The sequence below is a fragment of the Schistocerca cancellata genome, chromosome 3, assembly GCF_023864275.1.
Source record: "Schistocerca cancellata isolate TAMUIC-IGC-003103 chromosome 3, iqSchCanc2.1, whole genome shotgun sequence".
Taxonomy (NCBI): domain Eukaryota; kingdom Metazoa; phylum Arthropoda; class Insecta; order Orthoptera; family Acrididae; genus Schistocerca; species Schistocerca cancellata.
The window spans coordinates 507,248,015-507,272,574 of record NC_064628.1 but is presented as its reverse complement, the minus strand read 5'-3'; the positions used below and the strand labels follow the sequence as shown (position 1 = coordinate 507,272,574).

Here is a 24,560-nt window from a genome sequence, read left to right as displayed (position 1 = left end):
ATCAGACTGATAACTTCAGCAGCCTCACACTTTTTTATCCTACACTGTTGCCAGATCATGTATACAACTGGGCTTAGAATTCTGTGGGCAATTTTTGTTGCATAAAGAGTACCTTCATCGTTGCCTGTAAAATCTATGTTCCATTGCTGTTTTCTGTTAGGATACTTGCAGGTTACATGAGAATGGTTGAACCACCCTAACGTCTTTTTTTTTTTGACAGTTCTCTTTTTAGTATGGTAAACCATATGCTACTCAGAGAGTAATTAATCTATTTTTTTAGTGTTGTCAGTTATGATATTTGTTTTATAATATTTTACATTTTTTTTAATGATTCTCACAAGATGATCATTCGCCATTACAAAGTTCAAAATTAAGCTACTAACAGATAAATATACTCCTGGAAATTGAAATAAGAACACCGTGAATTCATTGTCCCAGGAAGGGGAAACTTTATTGACACATTCCTGGGGTCAGATACATCACATGATCACACTGACAGAACCACAGGCACATAGACACAGGCAACAGAGCATGCACAATGTCGGCACTAGTACAGTGTATATCCACCTTTCGCAGCAATGCAGGCTGCTATTCTCCCATGGAGACGATCGTAGAGATGCTGGATGTAGTCCTGTGGAATGGCTTGCCATGCCATTTCCACCTGGCGCCTCAGTTGGACCAGCGTTTGTGCTGGACGTGCAGACCGCGTGAGACGACGCTTCATCCAGTCCCAAACATGCTCAATGGGGGACAGATCCGGAGATCTTGTTGGCCAGGGTAGTTGACTTACACCTTCTAGAGCACGTTGGGTGGCACGGGATACATGCGGACGTGCATTGTCCTGTTGGAACAGCAAGTTCCCTTGCCGGTCTAGGAATGGTAGAACGATGGGTTCGATGACGGTTTGGATGTACCGTGCACTATTCAGTGTCCCCTCGATGATCACCAGTGGTGTACGGCCAGTGTAGGAGATCGCTCCCCACACCATGATGCCGGGTGTTGGCCCTGTGTGCCTCGGTCGTATGCAGTCCTGATTGTGGCGCTCACCTGCACGGCGCCAAACACGCATACGACCATCATTGGCACCAAGGCAGAAGCGACTCTCATCGCTGAAGACGACACGTCTCCATTTGTCCCTCCATTCACACCTGTCGCGACACCACTGGAGGCGGGCTGCATGATGTTGGGGCGTGAGCGGAAGACGGCCTAACGGTGTGCGGGACCGTAGCCCAGCTTCATGGAGACGGTTGCGAATGGTCCTCGCCGATACCCCAGGAGCAACAGTGTCCCTAATTTGCTGGGAAGTGGCGGTGCGGTCCCCTACGGCACTGCGTAGGATCCTACGGTCTTGGCGTGCATCCGTGCGTCGCTGCGGTCCGGTCCCAGGTCGACGGGCACGTGCACCTTCCACCGACCACTGGCGACAACATCGATGTACTGTGGAGAACTCACGCTCCACGTGTTGAGCAATTCGGCGGTACGTCCACCCGGCCTCCCGCATGCCCACTATACACCCTCGCTCAAAGTCCGTCAACTGCACATACGGTTCACGTACACGCTGTCGCGGCATGCTACCAGTGTTAAAGACTGCGATGGAGCTCCGTATGCCACGGCAAACTGGCTGACACTGACGGCGGCGGTGCACAAATGCTGCGCAGCTAGCGCCATTCGACGGCCAACACCGCGGCTCCTGGTGTGTCCGCTGTGCCGTGCGTGTGATCATTGCTTGTACAGCCCTCTCGCAGTGTCCGGAGCAAGTATGGTGGGTCTGACACACCGGTGTCAATGTGTTCTTCTTTCCATTTCCAGGAGTGTAGAAAAGTTATCTGTTTGTGAGAATTCTTAAATATTGGAAATGAGGTTATTTGATTTCTGATATTCAGTTCTGGATGCACAACTATGGATCACCACGTAACTGTATTGGGAAAGTTTTGAAACAAATGAAAAATGCAACTATGATATTCATCAAATAATTTTATGGTAACATTTTAAAATTCAACATTCATAACAATTTTATTTCAAATTCCAAGCACAGATATTACTATAAAAATATTTACCGTGCACCAAAAATATTCCTAAAATTTTTCTAACATGATTTGTCACAATTAATGATAATATGAAAGACTAACATTGTTAGGAAAACCATCCACATGAAACAATGGACAATGACTGCACACAATTTTTAAGTTGAAATAAAAGACGTAACTGCAATAATTTATAGATTCTCAATTATACTTCTGCACTGTAATAAACCACATTACTTGATGGAATTTAAAATAGCACATGTTGTGGCAGTAATACTTTAAGTGGCTTACATTTTATCATGTATTACAGCAACTTGCTACACTAAAAAGAAAAGTAATGTATGGCCACACTTATGACTTGTTACATAGGAGCTGAAAGAGGCATGATACATGTTAAAGGCAACTGTTGCATTTAATTTGTTTTCTCTTATTTCAAGTAGTAGTATTACACAAAAAAGAGAAATAACATTCTGCTTTCACACTCACTTAAAAACCCTTTTCAGAAGCAAACCTATTTAATACCCACATTCTCCAACATAGTATCTAAATCAATACATAAGCTAGTAAGTTCTGACAATAGTAAACCCTTAAGAAATACTTTACAATCTGAGCATTAGTGCCATCAAAAATTACAACCAAGATTTATTATGCATTATACCCCACATAGTATATACTTATTCATAAATAAAACTTCTTTCTCATCTAAAATATACAATTTATTGCACAAATGGATTATATCATATGCAAACTGGCTTCTATTTTACAACTGTCTTAGAAAGTTATATAAAGGCTTTAACACTTATTAATATATATGTACCATTAAAATTTACATTTAATTTCTTTTTGTTAGACTAGTATTCTGAAGCACAAGTATTAGGAATATTACTACTGCAGCAATAACAAAAAAGATAACAGCAATAATCACAAGATCAGTCTAAAGTACTGCATCCATTGCAGTTTGTTTCTGGATAATTTTAGCCTGAGCAGGAGTAGCAATACTGTAAATGTTGTTACATTTTGGTAAATATTCAGTTTCAGTCTATAACAAAATCACCAACAAAAATAATTTTAAAATAATTTTAAAATAATTTCTTGCTCTTTGTTAATATGTTACTTATTAGATACAAGCATGCCCAACAAGTAAAACCTTAAAGGTGAGGTTAAGTGTTTCTCAGTTATGAATGCAGATAAAGATAGCCTGGATGATAATTTCAAATAGACTGGCTAACACAGATAGTAAATTACTTTTGTCTTGACTAAAAGCATATTCTGTATTAAAGATGCATACAAAACTGTTAAAATCTTTGCATAGACATATTTCATAAAATCTTAAAAGAATCTTTAGTGGCAAATATTCAGACAATGAAATAAAGCAATCAAATTTACTTGAAGAGCCTTGGTATATGGCATTTAAGTAATACTGTAACAAGAATTTCTGCTATGCTGATAATATGTATTTTCTCCAAAACTAACACTTGTCATTCAAGTCAAATTTTAATTAATCTAAAAACTTTAGTTAAAAGTTAATATCAGTGTTATTGTATTTCATTACATCAGTTCAAAATTACCAGAGGAAAACAATTGGAATGGAATGAAGTAAAGCCACAACAAAACATAGTCAGTCTCTCTACAATACATTTGTTTATTCATTGCACTCTTACGATGAATAATTTTAAAATATTTGGCAGTCCCTGTTTCTGTGAAACAGCTGTGCACTCTACAGATTCACAAAATGGACAATTTCTAGACCAATGCCAGGTTTAAAAGTGCCATTCATGCAAGGAAACAAAAGCAATCTATGTTCACAACTGTGAACAGCACATAAATACTGTGATTTGAATACTTCAATATGTAAAAATTATATACATCCAAAATAATTTGCTATTAAATCAAGGACTCTAAGATGCTTGCTCTTGAGGATTATGGTACATATAAAAAATTTATAAATTTAGTCATTAAATGTGTCCTGGTTTTTTTTTAAATATAAAGGCATAACCATAAAATACACTGCTTCATGGTCCCAGCATATATTTCATTAATATCCGACATTACATTAGGTCTTGTCACAAGCCTGCTTATGAGAGAAGCTAAGTATGCACAACTTTTACCATGATAGGATGGCCAGATAATGATGACACACAGCTAAAAGACCATGCATGTGGACTGGTAAATTCTGATGTGAATAAAATACTGCATTTGGATGTACCAGAGCAACACCATCACTGTACAACAATTCAAGAAATTTAAAAACTATAATCACCACAAAGCAGAAGTTGAAAAACTGTTGTATCTTAAAGACACTGGTTTAAAAAAAAAAAAAAAAGATTATGTGCCTAGCAACACACAGATCCATAGATCTCAAGTGATGACTGAATGTACAAAACTACACGACTACTGCAGTGAAAACATTATGATAGTATGTAAATTAAAAAAGTAGTTATGTATTGAGCAGCAGTAGTAGTAGTAGTAGCAGCAGCAGCAGCAAGTAATATTTATGAACCTCTGAGATCATATACCTTCCATCGTGTTTGATAACGAGGAAAGAAATTAAACTGGACCAGACAGATGGAAATAACACTAGATTAGGTTGTTTGTCTAAAAACATACCACAGTGCAAATATGAAATTGATTAATTTTAGTTCTCTGGAGGAGTATAAAATTTAAATGGAAGAGAGGTTCTGAAAATGCTATTAAAAACTTACAACTGTACATCTCCTACAGACAAAGACAGGAATAGAAAAAACAGAACCGAGTATTTCGATGAATACTGTTCAATGTTCTACAAATAATTGCAGAAAAATTATGCATGATGCTGACTTCAGAGAGTGGTGAGAATTTAGATTCAATATGAAACAAAAAGTAATAATGTAAATATGCAGCTTCACTTTCAATCACAGTAACCACATGCTTGCCATTTTAACAGTGCAGCCTATATGTAAATGTTAGTCAATCACTAGAGACACAATTAAATGCTGAGAAAATTAGCACAGCTTTGATATAGAGCCACTTACTCCTTTGTTTCTATCTCTGTTTGTCTAATGACACAAAAAATAGATTTAAATGTATGTATGAGTGTGTGTTTTGTTTGGCGGCAGCGGAGGGGGGCACCTGGTACTACAGTGATTACATGGCGTAATCATCCTGATGTTTTGCAGAAAAAATATCCAAAATTTACAATATTTTTCCTACTTTGTAACTTGCTACAACGTTATAGAAGTCTTGAGACTAAACCAGTACTGATGCTGCAATAGCTAATGAATGTGCACAATATGCTATAAATAAGACTCAATATGCTCTTATGAGCATTTCAGAATATACTATTCTAAGCTGTTAACCCATATTAACATAGCAGTTCAATTCATTATAAATTAACTTTGCAGCACATAAGTTTTACAAATTTTGGTATAAACTGAAACAAGTCTTCAACTACCTCATGAAAACTAATGTTATTTCTCAAGCAACTGTTCTTGTTACACTGGATATGCCACTGGCTACAGAAAAATATATTGCAAGAAAAATTATACCACTCTCTAAGTACCCAGAAAATATCTGCCTTACTCTCATTGCAATTTTTTTTAAATTTATGAATAGTGACAGAAGAATGCAACCTCACAGGCCAAAACATAATGAAAATTTCCTGAATTGGATTAATATTACCATTAAACAATATTCAACAATAAAATAATCTCTGTGGCGTCACTCCCAAAGTATGTCATTTTGTGCAGAACGTAACGAAAAAGGTAGAAAATATCTAGTGCATCTTTTATAACTACAGAAAGATTTAACTGAAGCCTCTGCAATAGATTGTTGAATGAATAATTAGCAGACGGAACTCTTCAGTGCATTACCACTATATATAAATGACAGGATGAGAACAAAAACTGAAAACATTTCAAGCTGACAATATCAATTCTCATCCCAAAATAACTGACTAGAAGACATAGGTAGAATAGTAAATAACAACTGAAACAGAATTCAACAAAGTGAAGCAGGAACCGCATTCAGTGCACACAAAACAAAATCACTGAATGGAGGGAAAGATGCATGTATTGCAAAACAGGTAAGGCCATTTCCTCAAATAGAGGCAGTTATAGGTTGTGAATGTCTATTCCATAATTTGCACATTTCTTGGATCAATAATCTGTAATAATCCACACCAAACTACTTGTTTTATGCAGTGGTATAATATAATATTAAGATATCACTATTTACCACATGTAAAAGCCACAGAGCAGTGGACAGGGACATTATCTTAAGCTATTTGTCATGAAAGTCTGGTAAGTAGTGATTTATTCTCATTACATATTATATTACTTAGTGTGTGTGTGTGTGTGTGTGTGTGTATATATTCTCATTACATATTATATTACTTTGTGTGTGTGTGTGTGTGTGTGTGTGTGTGTGTGTGTGTGTGTGTGCGCGCACGATGTTATTCAATTCTCTGAGAATAACAGCCAATTCTGGTTTTTATCCCCACGTTTTCTTGTAAGTATGAGCTTCCATAATATGAAGTTTCAGTACATGCCCAAACAGCATGAGTATTATCCTATTAACAACAAACTACAAAAATAATTACTATACTGTGAGTAATTTATGAGCATATTTTCATTCTTGGGTGCAAAATGCACCACCAGTCCACTGCAGTATCTACAGCATATCAAGGTCATGCCAAGGAATTAAAAACACTTGCAGTGACAGGGGAAAACAGTAATTAATTTACAGAAGTGCACAAAAATGACAATGCAATATTACCTGGGTTCCAATATTACTTCATGTCGTGGAGACAGATGAAGCCAGAAACAGTTGCATCACTAACTATTTCAACAAAATTTTTCAGTAAATAAAAAATTAAACTCTTCAGTAATTTGAAGCTGTTATTTCAAACACGTCTGACAAACTGTGTTAATACTCCAATTAAGTGTGTGCAGACTGTCAATACTAATGTCCAACATTCCATTTAAATGCTGTTTTACTGTGTTGCACAATACGAACAATTTACCTCCTCATCATATTCCTAACTGTAAACACAAAATAAAATTTTATCTAAAATATAGTGATAAAAGTACGGAGTTTATTGGAAAATATTCCAGTAAACGAAGACATTAACTGTTTTCCCTTAACTGATGCATAAATATGCATTTTACATAAAATTTCACATTGGATATGACAATGAGTACCAGAACAGAGAGAAATTTCAATTTTATCCCAAATATTTAACCAAAGAAACTTGATGCACGACTTAACGGAAGACTGAAATAGTTTGAAGAAACATATATATATTAATAAAATTTATCCGCAACGAAAGAAGTTAAATTTTTCATTTTACATTAGATAATATTAATTCTCTAATACACATACATCTCAGTATAAATTTTAAGTCAATAGATTTTTCATAAATTTAAAAATGTATTGCACATACAAATAATGTAGAACATTCCATAATGTTTATATTTTAGTAACCAGTGAGTTACTACTGACAGGCACAAGCTGCAGAACAGAGCCAACTTTAACAGCTGTGTACAGCTCTCCAGGAACCACATGTGGGAGCACAATTTTCTCCTCACCAGCTAGGCCAGAAGTACAATCAGCAGTCTGTAAGGAACTTTTATCTCCTTGCCTATTGTAACAGTGATCATCTGAGACAACAGACATATACTGTGAAAACTGTTTTTGATTTGCATTATAATTTCCTTGTTCCCCTGAATACGTTAGCGTTGTATATTGCTTATTGTCTACACTAGATTGGCCTACTACAGTACCAGTCTCTTTTTGAACAAAGTCACATTTTACGTCAATGTTTGGACTTAAATGTAACCTGCTATGTCCATTTGTGTCATTTCCGGTTACCACACTGTAAGAACATTTGTTTTGAGTAATGAAAGAACTACGTTTGTTCACTTCACTGAAAAAATCCTTTGTCACAATGTGCGAGTCATTCTTAACATACGGTAATTTCCATTTTGGCTGGTACGGAATATAATCTGTAGTTTTAGCAGCAACTGGTGGTGATTGCAGGAAAACTCTTTGCTCATTATTAATACCTTTCGGCAACAACTGCCGTTTGCTACTAAATGAATCACTCTTTCCAGGTATATTGATTAATCTTCTGCCATTCCTTAGCATTTCTTCAGTCAGTATTATACGGGGCTGGTTTACTGTCGGCATCACAATGGTCGATATGACAGGGGAAGAGGTAATTTTATTCTGATCATTGGTTACAAAGGAATCATTAGAAGGGCGTACAGCATCTGATGTTTTTATACAAGGATTGTCAACAATGTACAATCCATCTGTACAGCTGTTTGTTGGAGCTGTATATGGCACTAAGACTGAATGATTGAAGTTTGTAGCAGGCTGCACACAAGAGGCTTGTTGTGCCATTAATTCTGATTTCTGTGGTGCTGTAGTGAACGATTTATGGATGCTTGCACCATGTTCAGGACAGTTGTGCTCCATACTGCTACTTTTATGCATACTCAGTGGTGCTACTTTAACCAATCTCCTTTTCACACATATCGATGTCTTACCAACACATGATTCTGAATGATGCCTTATCAGTTTATTTCCATGAGGCTCAGTTCCAATTTGACAACGATTTGTTACTTGGGAAATAGGATCAGTACATTGCACAATGGCCTCTTTCTCACAAGTCACTGCACCACCAACATGTGTGGCACCCACAATTGACTTAGACACACCCCCTGCACCAGTAGCCATGTAAGGAGTGAATACTCTACTTGTGTTGTTCTGGTCCTCTGTCTGAACAGACTCGGAAGATGAAAATCGAGTGGCTTTATTGTCAACTAAATGCAATGTAAGGACCGCCTCACCAAAGCATTCGCCATCTGCACTGTTATCAACACCCGACTCCTGAAATTCCTGACATTCACTGAATGGCAACAACACAGAATCACTGTAGGTGCGTTTCAATTTGCGTTTTCCTCCACCTGTGAAACAATATGAAGAATAAAAATTAAATTAATGAATGAGACACACTGTGTGACAATGAAAACTTAATACAAAGAAATAAAATTATACACTTGTCTCAATATGTTACTGCAATGGTGTCAATGAATGAAAATGAGACATATCCCAAAATGACAGTCAACATCCTGGAATGTTATAGTCAGATAGCACAATAGTGGACATATTCTGAAAGATACCTCTGCCTGTCTCTCGGCACTAATGTGCAATAAAGCTTAATGTGCAATAAAGCTTTCCAGTATCTAGTGCAATCTAAACACTGTTACTTGGTGCAAACTAAAAGCAACTACTATTTACAGTTCTGTCAGGTGGCAAGGAGGTGGGGGCAACAAGGGATTGCACCTGTGGAAAAGACTAGACACAGATAATGCAGTGGAAGACTCTGCAGGAGAGACGCTCAGTAGCTCGGTACGGGCTTTTGTTAAAGTTTCGAGAACATGCCTTCACCGAAGAGTCAAGCAGTATATTGCTCCCACCTACTTATATCTCGCGAAGAGACCATGAGGATAAAATCAGAGAGATTAGAGCCCACACAGAAGCATACCGACACTCCTTCTTTCCACGAACAATACGAGACTGGAATAGAAGGGAGAACCGATAGAGGTACTCAGGGTACCCTCCGCCACACACCGTCGGGTGGCTTGCGGAGTATGGATGTAGATGTAGATGAATGAAACTGTAATTAAAGTCCAATAATACATGTCTCATCAAATCACCAACATTGCTTCATTACCTGCAGGGCATCAATTTGCAGGCAATTTACAAATAAACTAACTAGTACAAAGGTCACAGCAACTGTGTGATCTCTACCTCATGTAGAAAACAAGTACATTGACAGAGCCCTTTAGGGAGACATCGTCACACACAGGAAGGAAAACATCACAGTGGCTCCAGCATATGGCATGACAAAATGCCATGATCTCATTCCTATGGCTTCAAGCATTCAAGAATCCACTCGAGTTGACACTTAAGTTTGTGTTTGTAGCAACTTCAATTAATCACTACCTTACTATGATATTTTTTACACACAATATTTTTGTTCCCATTATGCACATTAAAACCATATCACGAAAACTACAGTTCAGGCTGCATCGACACTCATGGAATGTGAACAAGAGGTGATGACTGTTTCTGCCTCTATCTGCTTGCAGAGTAATGTGGAAAGCTATAATGTATATAGTACAGAGAGACCTGCTGACCCAGGTATTTATTCCTGGGCTGGTGAAACATGTCACTTGACAACCTGCGTGTAGTTGGCTATACTGCGATTGTGAGGTTGCAATAGCTGCCATTGCACACACCCACATCTCCAAAGTATATTTTTAAAATGTCAGCAACAATCATTATGTACAAAAGCAGTCACTTAATATATACGTAAGTACAACACAGTACATTTTTCTAACAATGGAGAGAATGACTCAGAAAAAGTGTTTGGTGGTATATGAAACCAAGAAATAAAAACACCCGAAGTTACTGACAATGTCTATGCAAAGTCATTATGAATTGTTACTGTAATAGCTGCATATAAAATGTCGTACAATAATGTAAACCTAAGCACACATCATAAAACACACTATCCACAGTCCTAAAATGAAATAAAGCAAAAGATGCCTAGCCCACTCAGCTGCAGAGAGAAAGAATTAATTCTGCATATATTTACACTCACCAATTTATGGCATCAGTGTCACAATTTCACCCAGTTCTCCTTCACTATCATTGGAATTAGTACCTAAACCACCACCATCATCAAGAGAAATCATTAATTGTTCTTTCTCACTCATATTTCCGTGTATAATCTGCGCTTCTCTATTGAGTTTACCAACATGGTCTACTTTGTTCCTCCATGAGGTGGTGTCTACATTAGCAAAACCACATAGCAGCCTGTCCACTTCTGTTATTGTAAAAGTCTTGTTATTCCTAATGTATGCCTTGACATCATTCTAGATCAGTTCAATTGGGTTTAAATGGATGTGGAAAGGCAGTAGCCTAATTACCATATGAATGGTAAGATGCATTGTCCAACACAAACACTGTCAGAACACTGAACTGGAGTAACAAAATTTTAAACCATGGCAGAAATCATGGGTGGTCCATGTCCTCATGATAGTCGTAGGTTTAAAGTTCTTCATCCACAAAACAGTTTTCAGAACCTGCATGGGCCACAATTAATTGGATCCTCCTCCTGTTGGCTGATGACCGCTGCTATTCGGAGTACCGTATTTACTCAAATCTAAGCCGCACTTTTTTTCCGGTTTTTGTAATCCAAAAAACCGCCTGCGGCTTAGAATCGAGTGCAAAGTAAGCGGAAGTTCTTAAAAATGTTGGTAGGTGCCGCCACAAATAACTTCCACCATCGAATATATGTAGCGCTACACAGGCATGCTTTGCAGGCACAAAGATAAATACTGGCACCAAAACCTCTGCGTCAGTAAATAAATTTAAAAAAAAAAGTGGAAGACGAGCTTTTTTTCGCCGCCCCGAGTTTCGACCACTGCATTTTCATACATCATCCAACGAAGTAAATACAAATTCCATATTGTTCATCTTTGAATGTAGCATCATTTCAATGTACTACGAAAATCCGACTGGCAAGACTATTTGCGATGTTTGTCAATATGGCCAATTCAACGTTCTGAATTTTTTCCTACCTGTGAGAAGAGATGGTTGCTAATAGGAACTGTTATGAATTGTGAATCACATGCAGTATTCTCTTCACCATAAGAATAATGCGAATATAAACATTTTGCCATGTATTCTTTCGTGTTTGCTGCTATCTCATTTAAATCCTGTCTGCCTAATAACCTACGAACCTAGTGTGAAACAGCAGCAAACGCGGAAGAATATACATATCATGCCATGTTTATATTCATATTATTCTTATGCCTAATAGTGATACCATCAGAAATGAAGCACGGCAATTGATTAGATTTTTAAATCTAAGATGACTAATTTCTGTGCAGAATGTAATGTACACAAGAGGCGTCTGCAAAGATTTTCAAATGGAGAAAATTTTTAGCTAAACTCTCGTTCAGCACATCTATCATACGCAGTCTATTATTTGGTTCTTGTTGATCATTATCAAAGAAAGCAGCAGTGTAAGCAACAACAAATACCAGTCTCTTGCCATTGTTTCGCTAATGAGACAATTCCTCTCTTTTTTTATTGTAAGTGGCGGTAGTGCGCACAAAAGCAAGCCATGCCGCGAGCGGCGACAGGTCGTAAACGCTCATTATCAGAATGCATCAAACAATGCATGACACAGTACAATAATGCATTTTCAGCTTAGAGTGACGTAAACACCTATAACAAAGAGAACGGCACTTATCAGATCAAAGAAAAAAAAAGCAACCGATTCAAACCAGACGAAGCACCTGAAAAAGGAAGGGTATCCGTGTAAATACGGACAGAGCGCCTGACGCATAGCAGTGGCTACCTGGTAAAGCTTAACTGCTAAGCTTACGACTCCAACCAAACTGTAGCTGTATCGTCATTCATTCGACCTAAATTGTGTCTCATATTACAATAGACCAACTTTGTTTAGATTTGGAGGTGCGGCCTAAAACTTTTCTCTCCCCTTGAATTTCGAGTCTCAGATTTCAGGTGCGGCTTGGATTCGGGAAATTTTTTTTTTTCCTGGATTTCGGGTCTCATTTTTCAGGTGCGGCTTAGATTCGAGTAAATACGGTATCAACTGTCCACTAGCATTTATCAACTGATTCTCCAATGTTGATACCAGTTTCATCTAACCATATAATTGTGTGTGTATCCTTTACTATAATATTGTGTTTAAAAAAAAAAAATGCTATGAGCTGCAAAGATATGAGCTTTTCTGAGTAACAGTTTTCATCCGTCTTACTTTTTAAAGCAAATGACAATACTTTCTAACATCGTTTTAAGTGGTGTTTTCTCCCCTGAGAAAAGTTCACATTTTTAAAAGAAATTAGCAACTTTGCTATTGTGGAGTATTCTTCCCTGCTACAACATCTGTAAATGTGCTGACTAACTGCATTGGTGTGGAAAGAATCAAGATCAATTTCTGGACGAGGCAGCTTTTTTTCCTTTTCCGGAATACTTAAAACCACACTGTTTTCTCAATAGGGGCTTAGTTAAACACTCTTTACTTCAGTATCACAAATTTTGAAATAGCAACCCATTCCTTATAACTGTTCTTTGACCAAGTCCTAGAGTTTTTGAGAAACGCTGTAAAATTTATCAGCAGGAATTGACATGCTGATGAACAGATAGAAATTCTTTTTCTTGCTCCAAAATCTGATTATTTAACAGCACTTCACAGTGCAACGGATTTTCACTTTGTGAATAACCATTTTGGTGACAGTGCCTTGTGTTCCTCACTTGTATGTCAGTTATGTCACCAACTTTACGGTGCTTGGGTAGTGACATGTTTCAGTGGCCTGAGTATATTTACCAGACGAAGGAATTCTTACACCGACATCAACAGACACAGACCTGATTTCCTCATAATACCATGCTCTTGGTTATACATTCTAGTTATTACAATTGTTCACACTGGTTGCATTTGTGATTTCTCTATGCCAATCTCTATACGATGTTCCTACACTCTGCTGCTCATAGACTAGCCGCACAATGAGTCTTCCCTCTTCTGGCATTCAGCTCCCCAGTTTCCTGCCCTAGAACCATTCACTGGTCGGAATATGTGCATTTGTGCTGACATGACAGTTTAGTGGCACTGCCATGCCTGTGCAGATACACAAACAATAATATGTTTTGGAAGACTGACTTAATTTATTTCAGCCTTCTGTCATCTTCTGTTTTGGTGGCAGTATGGTCACTGAGGGAATGAATAGGCAATTTGGATCTGCTTACTGACATTACGTAAGGGCATACAATCTTAAGACTTTTTGGTGTCATTAGTTAGCAAAATCTTACACTTACATTCATAGAACACTTCTCGCATTGTTCTCTTGACGTTTGTTTTCACTACGTTTAGCTTATGCTTCTCTGACAGGCTTAAATCTGTGATGCTGCTCTCTTCGCTTTTGTAACTTTCTACCATGGCTACTGAAATACAAAGCTTATTTTCTATGCCTTGCAGCCTTGCTTGGCACATAGTTGTCTTAAGCTGCATTATACAATGCTTTTGAGTTTTATTCATCTATGCTAAACATATTTATCCTCCAAGCTGACCACCACCGGCCAGCCACAGCTTGGGAATAACTGATTTATCGTGTTCCAAGCCCATCAGTTGCTCACTGTACTCTGAAGTACTGTCTCCACAAAACCCAACCTGACAAAGGACAGCAACTTCATTTCATCAACAGATTTACCTGAAAATTCCAAGTTAATCCAAGCTGAAATTATAAATTTCTTGAAACTTTTTGTACATGAGAGTAAGTTTTGCTTTACTAGTTTTCATGGAAAGTTCGAAGAGCACTAGAGGCCTAAATATTCAATGTTGAGCTACAAAATGTGTTTTTAAATCATCATCATCATCATCCTTTAAGACTGATTATGCCTTTCAGCATTCAGTCTGGAGCATAGCCCCCCTTATACAGTTCCCCCATGATTCCCTATTCAGTGCTAACATTGGTGCCTATTCTGACGTTAAACCTATTATTTCAAAATCATTCTTAACCGAATCCAGGTACCTTCTCCTCGGTCTGCCCCGACTCCTCCTACCCTCTACTGCTGAATCCATGAGTCTCTTGGGTAACCTTGCTTCTCCCATGCGTGTAACATGACCCCACCATCTAAGCCTGTTCGCCCTGACTGCTACATCTATAGAGTTCATTCCCAGTTTTTCTTTGATTTCCTCATTGTGGACACCCTCCTGCCATTGTTCCCATCTACTAGTACCTGCAATCATCCTAGCTACTTTCATATCCGTAACCTCAACCTTGTTGATAAGCTAACCTGAATCCACCCAGCTTTCGCTCCCATACAACAAAGTTGGTCGAAAGATTGAACGGTGCACAGATAACTTAGTCTTGGTACTGACTTCCTTCTTGCAGAAGAGAGTAGATCGTAGCTGAGCGCTCACTGCATTAGCTTTGCTACACCTCGCTTCCAGTTCTTTCACTATGTTGCCATCCTGTGAGAATATGCATCCTAAGTACTTGAAACCGTCCACCTGTTCTAACTTTGTTCCTCCTACTTGGCACTCTATCCGTTTGTATTTCTTTCCCACTGACATTACTTTAGTTTTGGAGATGCTAATCTTCATACCATAGTCCTTACATTTCTGATCAAGCTCTGAAATATTACTTTGCAAACTTTCAATTGAATCTGCCATCACAACTAAGTCATCCGCAAATGCAAGACTGCTTATTTTGTGTTCACATATCTTAATCTCACCCAGCCAGTCTATTGTTTTCAACATATGATCCAAAAATAATAAGAACAACAGTGGAGACAGGTTGCAGCCTTGTCTTACCCCTGAAACTACTCTGAACCATGAACTCAATTTACCGTCAACTCTTACTGCTGCCTGACTATCCATGTAAAGACCTTTAATTGTTTGCAAAAGTTTGCCTCCTATTCCATAATATTGTAGAACAGACAATAACTTCCTCCTAGGAACCCGGTCATATGCCTTTTCTAGATCTATAAAGCATAGATACAATTCCCTGTTCCAATCACAACACTTCTCCATTATTTGCCGTAAGCTAAAGATCTGGTCCTGACAACCTCTAAGAGGCCTAAACCCACACTGATTTTCATCCAATTGGTCCTCAACTAGTCATTTCCTTCTTACCTCCCTTTCGAAGACTGCTAATTACACTCCAGAATGGTTTTCCAGCAGCTTGACCCATAGTCTCCAACCTGTTTCCAAAGTCTTCCCACGATTTCTTCTTGGATGCTGCAATTATCTGTTTGGCTTTGTTTCTTTCTTCAACATAACTTTCTCTGTCTACATGGGTTCTGGTATGTAGCCATTTTTGATACGCCTTCTTTTTCCTTTTACAGGCTGCCTTGACTGTATCATCCCACCAAGCTGTTTGCTTCATCCTACTTTTACACACTACTGTTCCAAGACCACCTTTAGCCACTTCTAGTACTGTGTCCCTGTACCTTGTCCATTCCTTTTCCAATTACTGTAATTGACTACATTCAACTAACTGGTACCTTTCTGAGATCGCTGTTATGTACTTGTGCCTGATTTCCTTATCCTGAAGTTTCTCCACTCTTAACCTCCTACATATGGACCTGACCTCCTGCACTTTCGGCCTCACAATCCCAATTTCACTGCAGATTAAATAATGATCAGTGTCATCAAAGAATCCCCTGAATACACGTGTGTCCCTCACAGCCTTCCTGAATTCCTGATCTGTTATTATATAGTCAATGACAGATCTGGTTCCCCTGCCTTCCCAAGTATACCGGTGAATGTTCTTATGTTTAAAAAAAGAGTTTGTGATTACTAAGCCCATACTGGCACAGAAATCCAAGAGTTGTTTCCCGTTCCTGTTGGCCTCCATATCCTCTCCAAATTTACCCATAACCTTTTCATACCCTTCTGTTCGATTTCCAATCCTGGCATTAAAATCACCCATGAGCAGAACACTGTCCTTGTCCTTCACTCTAACAACTACATCGCTGAGTGCCTCATAAAAACTATCCATCTTGTCTTGATCTGTCCCTTCACAATGCGAATATACTGACACAATCCTAATTTTCTTGCTAGACACTGTCAAATCTATCCACATCAGTCGTTCGTTTACATACCTTATTGCAACTACGCTGGGTTCCATTTCTTTCCTGATGTAAAGCCCTACACCCCATTGTGCTATTCCTGCTTTGACTCCTGACAGGTAGACCTTGTATTCTCCCACTTCCTCTTCTTTTTCACCCCTTACCCGAATGTTACTAACAGCTAAAACATCCAGTCCCATCTTACTTGCAGCCTCTGCCAGCTCTACCTTCTTCCCAGAGTAGCCCCCATTGATATTAATAGCTCCCCATCTCATTACCATTTGTTTGCCAAGTCATATCTTAGGAGTCCCTGGTTTGTCAGCTAGAGGTGGGACTCCGTCACCTCCAAAGGTCCGAGGCATTTTGCTCTGATTGTTGCCAGCATCATATTTAAAGTACCAGGGAAGCAGGTTGCTAGCCTTACTTGCCCCGAGTCCCATTGGGTTTTACCCCTAACGGCTGAGGGACTAACCGGTGGATTTGGTAGTCTTTGCCGTATGAGCACAAAGGTGACCACGACTCAGAATATGTCCGAGATGCCCAGCCTTATTCCAAAGTAACTGGTATCCCGACTGTCGGGATCACTTACTTGGCCACTCATAAGTTGCCCGTGGTTCATGAACTAGGACATGACTATAGGAACCCACACCATGTTTTTAAATGGGAATCCATATTTATATTTCAAAAATGAGAAACTAATCTAGTTTTTCATGATTGTTTCTGAAGCAGGATCAGTGTCATTTGTAACAGAATTCAATTATTTACAATACAAGTAGCCACTCAGGCAGCACGTGTAATTAAGGCAACACAACAGACACATCCAATAAGCAGATGAATAAGTAATGATAAATCGCTTATATGATTCTCAAAGCACTATTCAGCAACAGCAATAGTGCTTGTTTAGTTATTAGAAATGACACCTTAAAGGCATCAGTCATTACCTATCATGATTTTAGCTCTCTCCTCTATACTAGGCACCACACGTTGTGATCGGAGAAGAGAATGTCGAGTTGGGTAGAGTGGATTTCTATCTGTAAAGAAAACCATATTTATAACATTAAAAGAACTGTGTAAACTGTACCATATGGTGAGCAGTGGAATTAGAAAATATTATTATAGAACTATTTCAGCGAGTGCCAAATATCAGAGAAAAACATCAACACTACACTTTTAAACTGCACATTTACATTGCAAAAATAATTAGAAGTGACACACACAAAAATAAAGAATGCGCACTAACACCTGAATGTTGACACTTCACATACGTTCTTAGGTAAAGACAGTAACTTACAGGGGATAGGCAAAATAACGTGAACAGTGGTCACAATGGGATGTATGGATGGCAAGTAAGGCATGTGTTGTGCTGGACTGTGCGTGTTCAGTATGGACAAGGTAACAGTGCAGGTTGCTAACGAGTATTGCACATTTAGTGTTTGCATTCAGAGGCCAAGGTTCATGTGCAATGAAAGACCTAACAGAGTTCCAAAGAGAGCAGATTGTGGGGGCATCAGTAACCAACACAGCCAACTTACTGAATATTTCAAGAGAAATTTTTTTAACACTCATGACAGCCTACACAAAAAATGGAAAGACATCATCGAGTAAACATAATAGTGGGCACAAATTGCAACTAAATGATAGCAATCGCTGTACGCTAACACGAATTGCATCAAAATATTACAAAACTATGGCATCTCAAGTGACTGCAGAGCACAGCAGCCATCGCCGAGACCCCGTATCTATCGACACTGTCCACCAAAAACTCCATGAAGTAAAACAGCCATGGACGAGATGCTATACCGAAATCATTAGTGACGACAACCAACGCAAAGAAGTGTAAAACATGGTGTTAGAAGCATAAATCCTGGACAACTGATCAGTGGAAACACGTCATATGACCTGATGAGTCAACGTTTTTGTTATTTCCAACTTCAGGCCGGGTTTATGCCTGGAGAATGCCAAAAGAAGCGTATGATCCTGATTGCTTGATTCCAACGGTTAAGCATGGAGGTGGAAGTGTGAGTGTGCCGGCAGCCATACCACGGTATTCTGATGGTCCCATCATTATCATCAATGGCAGTGTTACAGCCAATGATTATGTGAACATTTTAGGTGACCTAGTGCGGCCCATGATTCGAATGTTTTTCTCCAAAAAAATGCCATATTTCAGAACAATAATGCACCCATTCACACAGCCAGGACAGTACAATTGTGGTATGAGGAGCATGCAACTGAACTGAACTGTCTTTCCTGGTCACCACAGTCCCCAGACTTAAACATTACTGAACCCTTGTGGATAGTACTGGAGTTAACATTTACAAAGAGTCAATCATGTGTACAAGAATAAAACAAAATGTCTACAACAAATGTGGAGTAATCCTCAAGCAGGTGTGCTGTTGTAAAATGTACTACAGCAGCAGTTTTTATGCCTAATCAATGCCTAAATCTTGAGCTATTGCACCATTGCTGACATGTATTCCATTGCTGATGTTTTCTCGACAGTGTTAAAGTGGCTTCATTTCATTTTGTTAGCTTTGTCAGTTTGTTTTCTGAATTGAAAACAATGAGTTGCAGGCTTTGTTCCAGCAGTCAATGTCCAGAGGAAAGTGAACAAAAAAAATTAACTATACTTGCTCGTTGTTTATAGATGCACATTAAACATTACTTTGGTTACACCGACATATGAATAAATTTATCATTTCATTTCTTTGATGTTTTGTTCCAATTCAAAGGGTGTATCAGACAAAGAAATTGGCCAACTGGTTAGAGAAGGTGATGGTAAAGTCTATCCAGACTTTGAGGAAAATAAAGTAGATTTGAGTGATGAAAACACTGAATAGGACCACGGCAGTGAATTCGAACTTGAAGGTGAGGATGGTGATAATCTCTAAGAGAGCAGATGTACGAGTGTTCTTTATTGAAAAGACGAAGTTTCACTTTGGTTTACAAGCGAGCGAGCTAAAACATCAAACCCAAGAAAAAAACATTGTACAAATTCCACCAGATCCGAAGAGAAAGGTGAGGAGTATAACTGACGAAGTTAGTGCTTTTTCGAAAGTAATCGACCTTGACTTTATCAATAAATCGTACACTATACAAATATCTATACAAATAAACAGCGAGACACACATCAATTCTTGCGCAAAAGAGGTAATAAAGTGACGAAATAATGGCTGTGTTTGTGATTTTTTTTTAAGACGAAGAAGAAAATCCCATCATGCTAATGCACTGAAACTCTGGGCAGCTGGTGGAGCAGAATTGCTATTGCTTAGGACTGCTATGAGTTACAATAGGTTTCTATTTTTTCTAAGCTGTATGTGGTTTGGACAATATTGGGTATCTAATGATCTTCAGGACATAATTAAAAGATATGTGGTGCCCATAGAAAATTCTAACAGGAACCTTACAACTGACAACTGGTACACAAGCTATCTCCTTTCTGAATATTTTCTGCAGAATACTATCACTTGCATTAGTATAATGACAAAGAACAGACCTGAAATTCTTCCAGAATCTATCCCACACAAAACAAAAAAATGGAAGTGCAATGTTTGGATTTCAGTAGGATAATACCTTAATTTCATATGTTCCTTATAAAAACTGTGCTATCATTCTTTAGTCTGCTGTGCATGACATGGCGACAGTGGATGAAGAAACACACAAACCTACAATCTTAATGACAAAAGGTGGAGTTGACATAGCTAAAATCTGTGCCTGATATTCCATTTAAAGGAATTACAAGATGGCCATTGCCTACTTTTTCACTTTTCTGAACATTGCTTGAATTAAACTGCAAACAAATTGTCTGTGAAAGGTGTTATGAAATCGAACATGTGTTAGAAAAACTGGCTAAATTGTTATTTAAAGAAATAAAAGAGCAGAACCTTTTGTTATAAATGTTGAAGATAGTGAATATGAACTGCTTGTTTTTACTGACAAATGACCATGTTGTAAATTTTACAACACGCCTGCTCGTGTGACAACAGTGGGCGCACCTGCCAGAGGGTTAAATATCATATTTTGTGACACAAAGAAAGTTTGAAACCATTTATTTTCAGTTACTTGAGTTAAATTTAAGTTTTTAATATTCTTACTATAGGGCATAACTATCAAATATTTTTTATTAACATTGAAACCGATTTGTTGCGCCAAAACAAAGGAAGCAGGTGACAAATTTAAAAATCCTCCATTTTCTGGTTATTAATGAAAGTTTGTTCCAAAAACTGAAATCTGTCAACCATAATTAAGATTCACTTTATCTAAATAGTCCTAGCTATTAGCATATAACATGCTGCCAAAGCATTTAAAACACTTTTTAATAGCACATGAAGGAAACTGTGTATAGTTCACATATCCATAGGAAGTTTCTATAACTTTTTGAAGTGTTTTACTGACAGTGGCTAAAAGATTGGGGTTGCTACTTGGCAGTGAGTACTTTTAACATAAACCTGGTGGAAAATATGTGAATATAACTGTGTTTTTCCAGTATTAACGAAACAGACCACTGCCTGCAATTTATTCCAGTTTTTTTTTTTTAATTTTGATAATAGAGACAGAGGGATGTGTTTTGTATGGGAATAATAATAAAACCAGGTGAGTACCTCCTCCATCATAACCAGTGACTGTTAATGCTCAACTTATAAGTAAAACGGTTTTGCCAGAACTAACCTCTTATGTAAATTTTATTCTGGGATATTATAGAGAGAGATTTTGTAATGGTCTGAAATACAACTCTGGTTAATCCAGGTAAGCTTTATTCTAATACGATTTATGGGTAGACTCCCGTTTTAAGCATCTTAGGACAACCCATGTACTTGACTAAAAGTTGTAAGTGAGGAGTATCATCTTGTTCAAATAAGGTGTTAACCCTCTGACAGCTACGAATATGCTTGCTGCTTTCTGTGTTACGCGTGGCTTTGTTAGCCCCATACACTGCTACCTGCACTGAGAGACAACGTTCCAACTGCTAACTGTCTACCAGTTTTGCTGCACTGTGCATGATAATTTTGGTTGCCACTCTGGGTTTTGCCAACTCTGATACAAGATACAGTTACTCTGACACATTAAGTTTTTCACTCTGAGGTTCCTACAAAACGAATTACTGCATAGACAAAATTGAAATACAGAAAATCCAGGAGGGAATAATGAATTACTGCATAGACAAACACACAGGTGTATCAATATGGTTTCAGGCCAAAGAAGTACGTCTTTAACGTAGCTTTTAGTAGGATTGCAGAAGCCTATGACAAAAGTGGTATGTCACTTTGGGTTCACCTCAGTAACTTAGTGTTCTTTCACAGTTACTATTCCATAATGCCTCTTCTTCTCAATTAATTCATAACTATAACAACTCAAGGAAAGGATGAATCTATCTGTGACATCACTAATGCATCATCAGCTGCTGAGGGCCACCGTAATTTCTTTTTTGCTCCATGTTCATCGATTCTGTTTTATTAGACACATTCAATGATTTTATGTACAATAGCAAACTGAACGCTTTGTTACAGGAGGAGGACACATTGATCCATTGAGAAGCAGTGTGATGCAATTTCTCTGTCTGATGTGCGCAGTGCAACCATGTTACAAAAATTGTCAGCGGAGCACCTGAGCAGAAATGCCAGCTGCTATAAATACTTCGCATCTGATTTTAAGAAAATTATTTGGTTAAGAAATTTAATTCTTGGACAACTTACAGCCAACTTTGCTCAATCAAGGACTGAATTTCGTTTTGTTATTCATCTTAGTTACTTTGTCGCATCAAATTAGGTAAAGCATTGCACATTTTTTTAGAATTTTTCAGAGGCAAAAACACACTGCATGGACTCTGCATATATTTCATTTGAGATCATTCACTGCTGTGTATGAAATGTAGCAAACACATCAAAATCGTAATTAAAACTGACAGCAGTGCATGTGTGTCACCATTCTCGAGATTTGATTTTTATAGATACAGCAGGGGTGCATGCAGTGCTCCTTCCATGTGCAATGTGGATCATGAGGTTTGAAGCCCACCATATTTCATAAAAGATTCAAGATACCTAAACAAGTTTTTTCTCCAAATGATAGCACACGAAAGAGATGCATATTTTGCCATATGATTGATACTCTAAAGTTTGTTATCTATCAATGTATGAAAGTAACTAGTTTTTCTCAATGAAACAATTTACCTCTCAACAGCATTTGATATGTAGTCAATGCAATAATACTTTCACTCATTAATATTTATTTTCTTAAAAATGTCATCTTTCTTTCAACAGTTAGAATTTTATTTTTCAATTGCAATTTCGGCATTTAACCATTTTCAAGCATATGATTTCAACTTATAGGTTTAATGCCAAAACTGCAATCCTAAAATAAGGTTCTAACAGCTGAAAGCAGCAAGATGATGACATTTAAAAGTTAATAGAAGCTGTGGTCCCCTGTTACAAGAAAGTAATTAATACTTATGATATTAAACTATTTATCATCCATGTTCACTTTCAAACATGGCTACACTCCATACAAATACTTTCAGAAACGACTTCCTGACACTTAAATCTATACTCGATGTTAACAAATTTCTCTTCATCAGAAACGCTTTCCTTGCCATTGCCAGTCTACATTTTATATCCTCTCTACTTCGACCATCATCAGTTATTTTGCTCCCCAAATAGCATAACTCCTTTACTACTTTAAGTGTCTCATTTCCTAATCTAATTCCCTCAGCATCACCCGACTTAATTCGACTACATTCAATTGTCCTTGTTTTGCTTTTGTTGATGTTCATCTTATACCATCCTTTCGAGACACTGTCCATTCCGTTCAACTGCTCTTCCAAGTCCTTTGCTGTCTCTGACAGAATTACAATGTCATCGGCGAACCTCAAAGTTTTTATATCTTCTCCATGGATTTTAATACCTACTCTGAATTTTTTTGTTTGTTTCCTTTACTGCTTGCTCAACATACAGATTGAATAACAGCGGAGAGAGGCTACAACCCTGTCTCACTCCCTTCCCAACCACTGCTTCCCTTTCATGCCCTTGACTTTTATAAGTGCCATCTGGTTTCTGTACAAATTGTAAATAGCCTTTCGCTCCCTGTATTTTACCCCTACCACCCTTAGAATTTCAAAGAGTATTCCAGTCAACATTGTCAAAAGCTTTCACTAAGTCTACAAATGCTATAAACGTATGTTTGCCTTTCCTTAATCTAGCTTCTAAGATAAGTCGTAGGGCCAGTATTGCCTCACGTGTTCCAACATTTCTACGGAATCCAAACAGATCTTCCCCAAGATCGGCTTCTACCAGTTTTTCCATTCGTCTTTAAAGAATTCACGTCAGTATTTTGCAGCTGTGACTTATTAAACTGATAGTTCGGTAATTTTCACATCTGTCAACACCTGCTTCCTTTGGGATTGGAATTATTATATTCTTCTTTAAGTCTGAGGGTATTTCGCCTGTCTCATACATCTTGCTCACCAGATGGTAGAGTTTTGTCAGGACTGGCTCTCTCAAGGCCATCAGTAGTTCCAATGGAATGTTGTCTACCCCCGGGGCCTTGTTTCGACTCGGGTCTTTCAGCACTCTGTCAAACTCTTCACACAGTATCGTATCTCCCATTTCATCTTCACCTACTTCCTCTTCCATTTCCATAATATTGTCCTCAAGTATATCGCCCTTGTATAGACCCTCTATATACTCCTTCCACCTTTTTGCTTTCCCTTCTTTGCTTAGAACTGGGTTTCCATGTGAGCTCTGGATATTCATATAAGTGGTTCTCTTTACTCCAAAGGTCTCTTTAATTTTCCTGTAGGCAGTATCTATCTTACCCTTAGTGAGATAAGCCTCTACATCCTCATTTGTCCTTTAGTAATCCCCGCTTAGCCATTTTGCACTTCCAGTC

At 38.1% G+C, this 24,560-nt stretch overlaps 1 protein-coding gene across 1 annotated transcript in view; it reads right to left on the bottom strand.

Moving 5' to 3' along the window:
- Window positions 1–2,368: 2,368 nt before the first annotated feature.
- LOC126175283 (uncharacterized) overlaps window positions 2,369–24,560 on the bottom strand; it is a 47,856-nt gene continuing 25,664 nt past the window's right edge. Inside the window, exons 6-7 of the mRNA XM_049921947.1 lie at window positions 17,621–17,706; window positions 2,369–8,971 (exon numbers count right to left, since the gene is read on the bottom strand). Of these exons, the coding sequence (XP_049777904.1) occupies window positions 7,470–8,971; window positions 17,621–17,706 (1,588 nt within the window). The 3' untranslated portion in view covers window positions 2,369–7,469. The remainder of the gene's footprint in view (window positions 8,972–17,620; window positions 17,707–24,560) is intronic.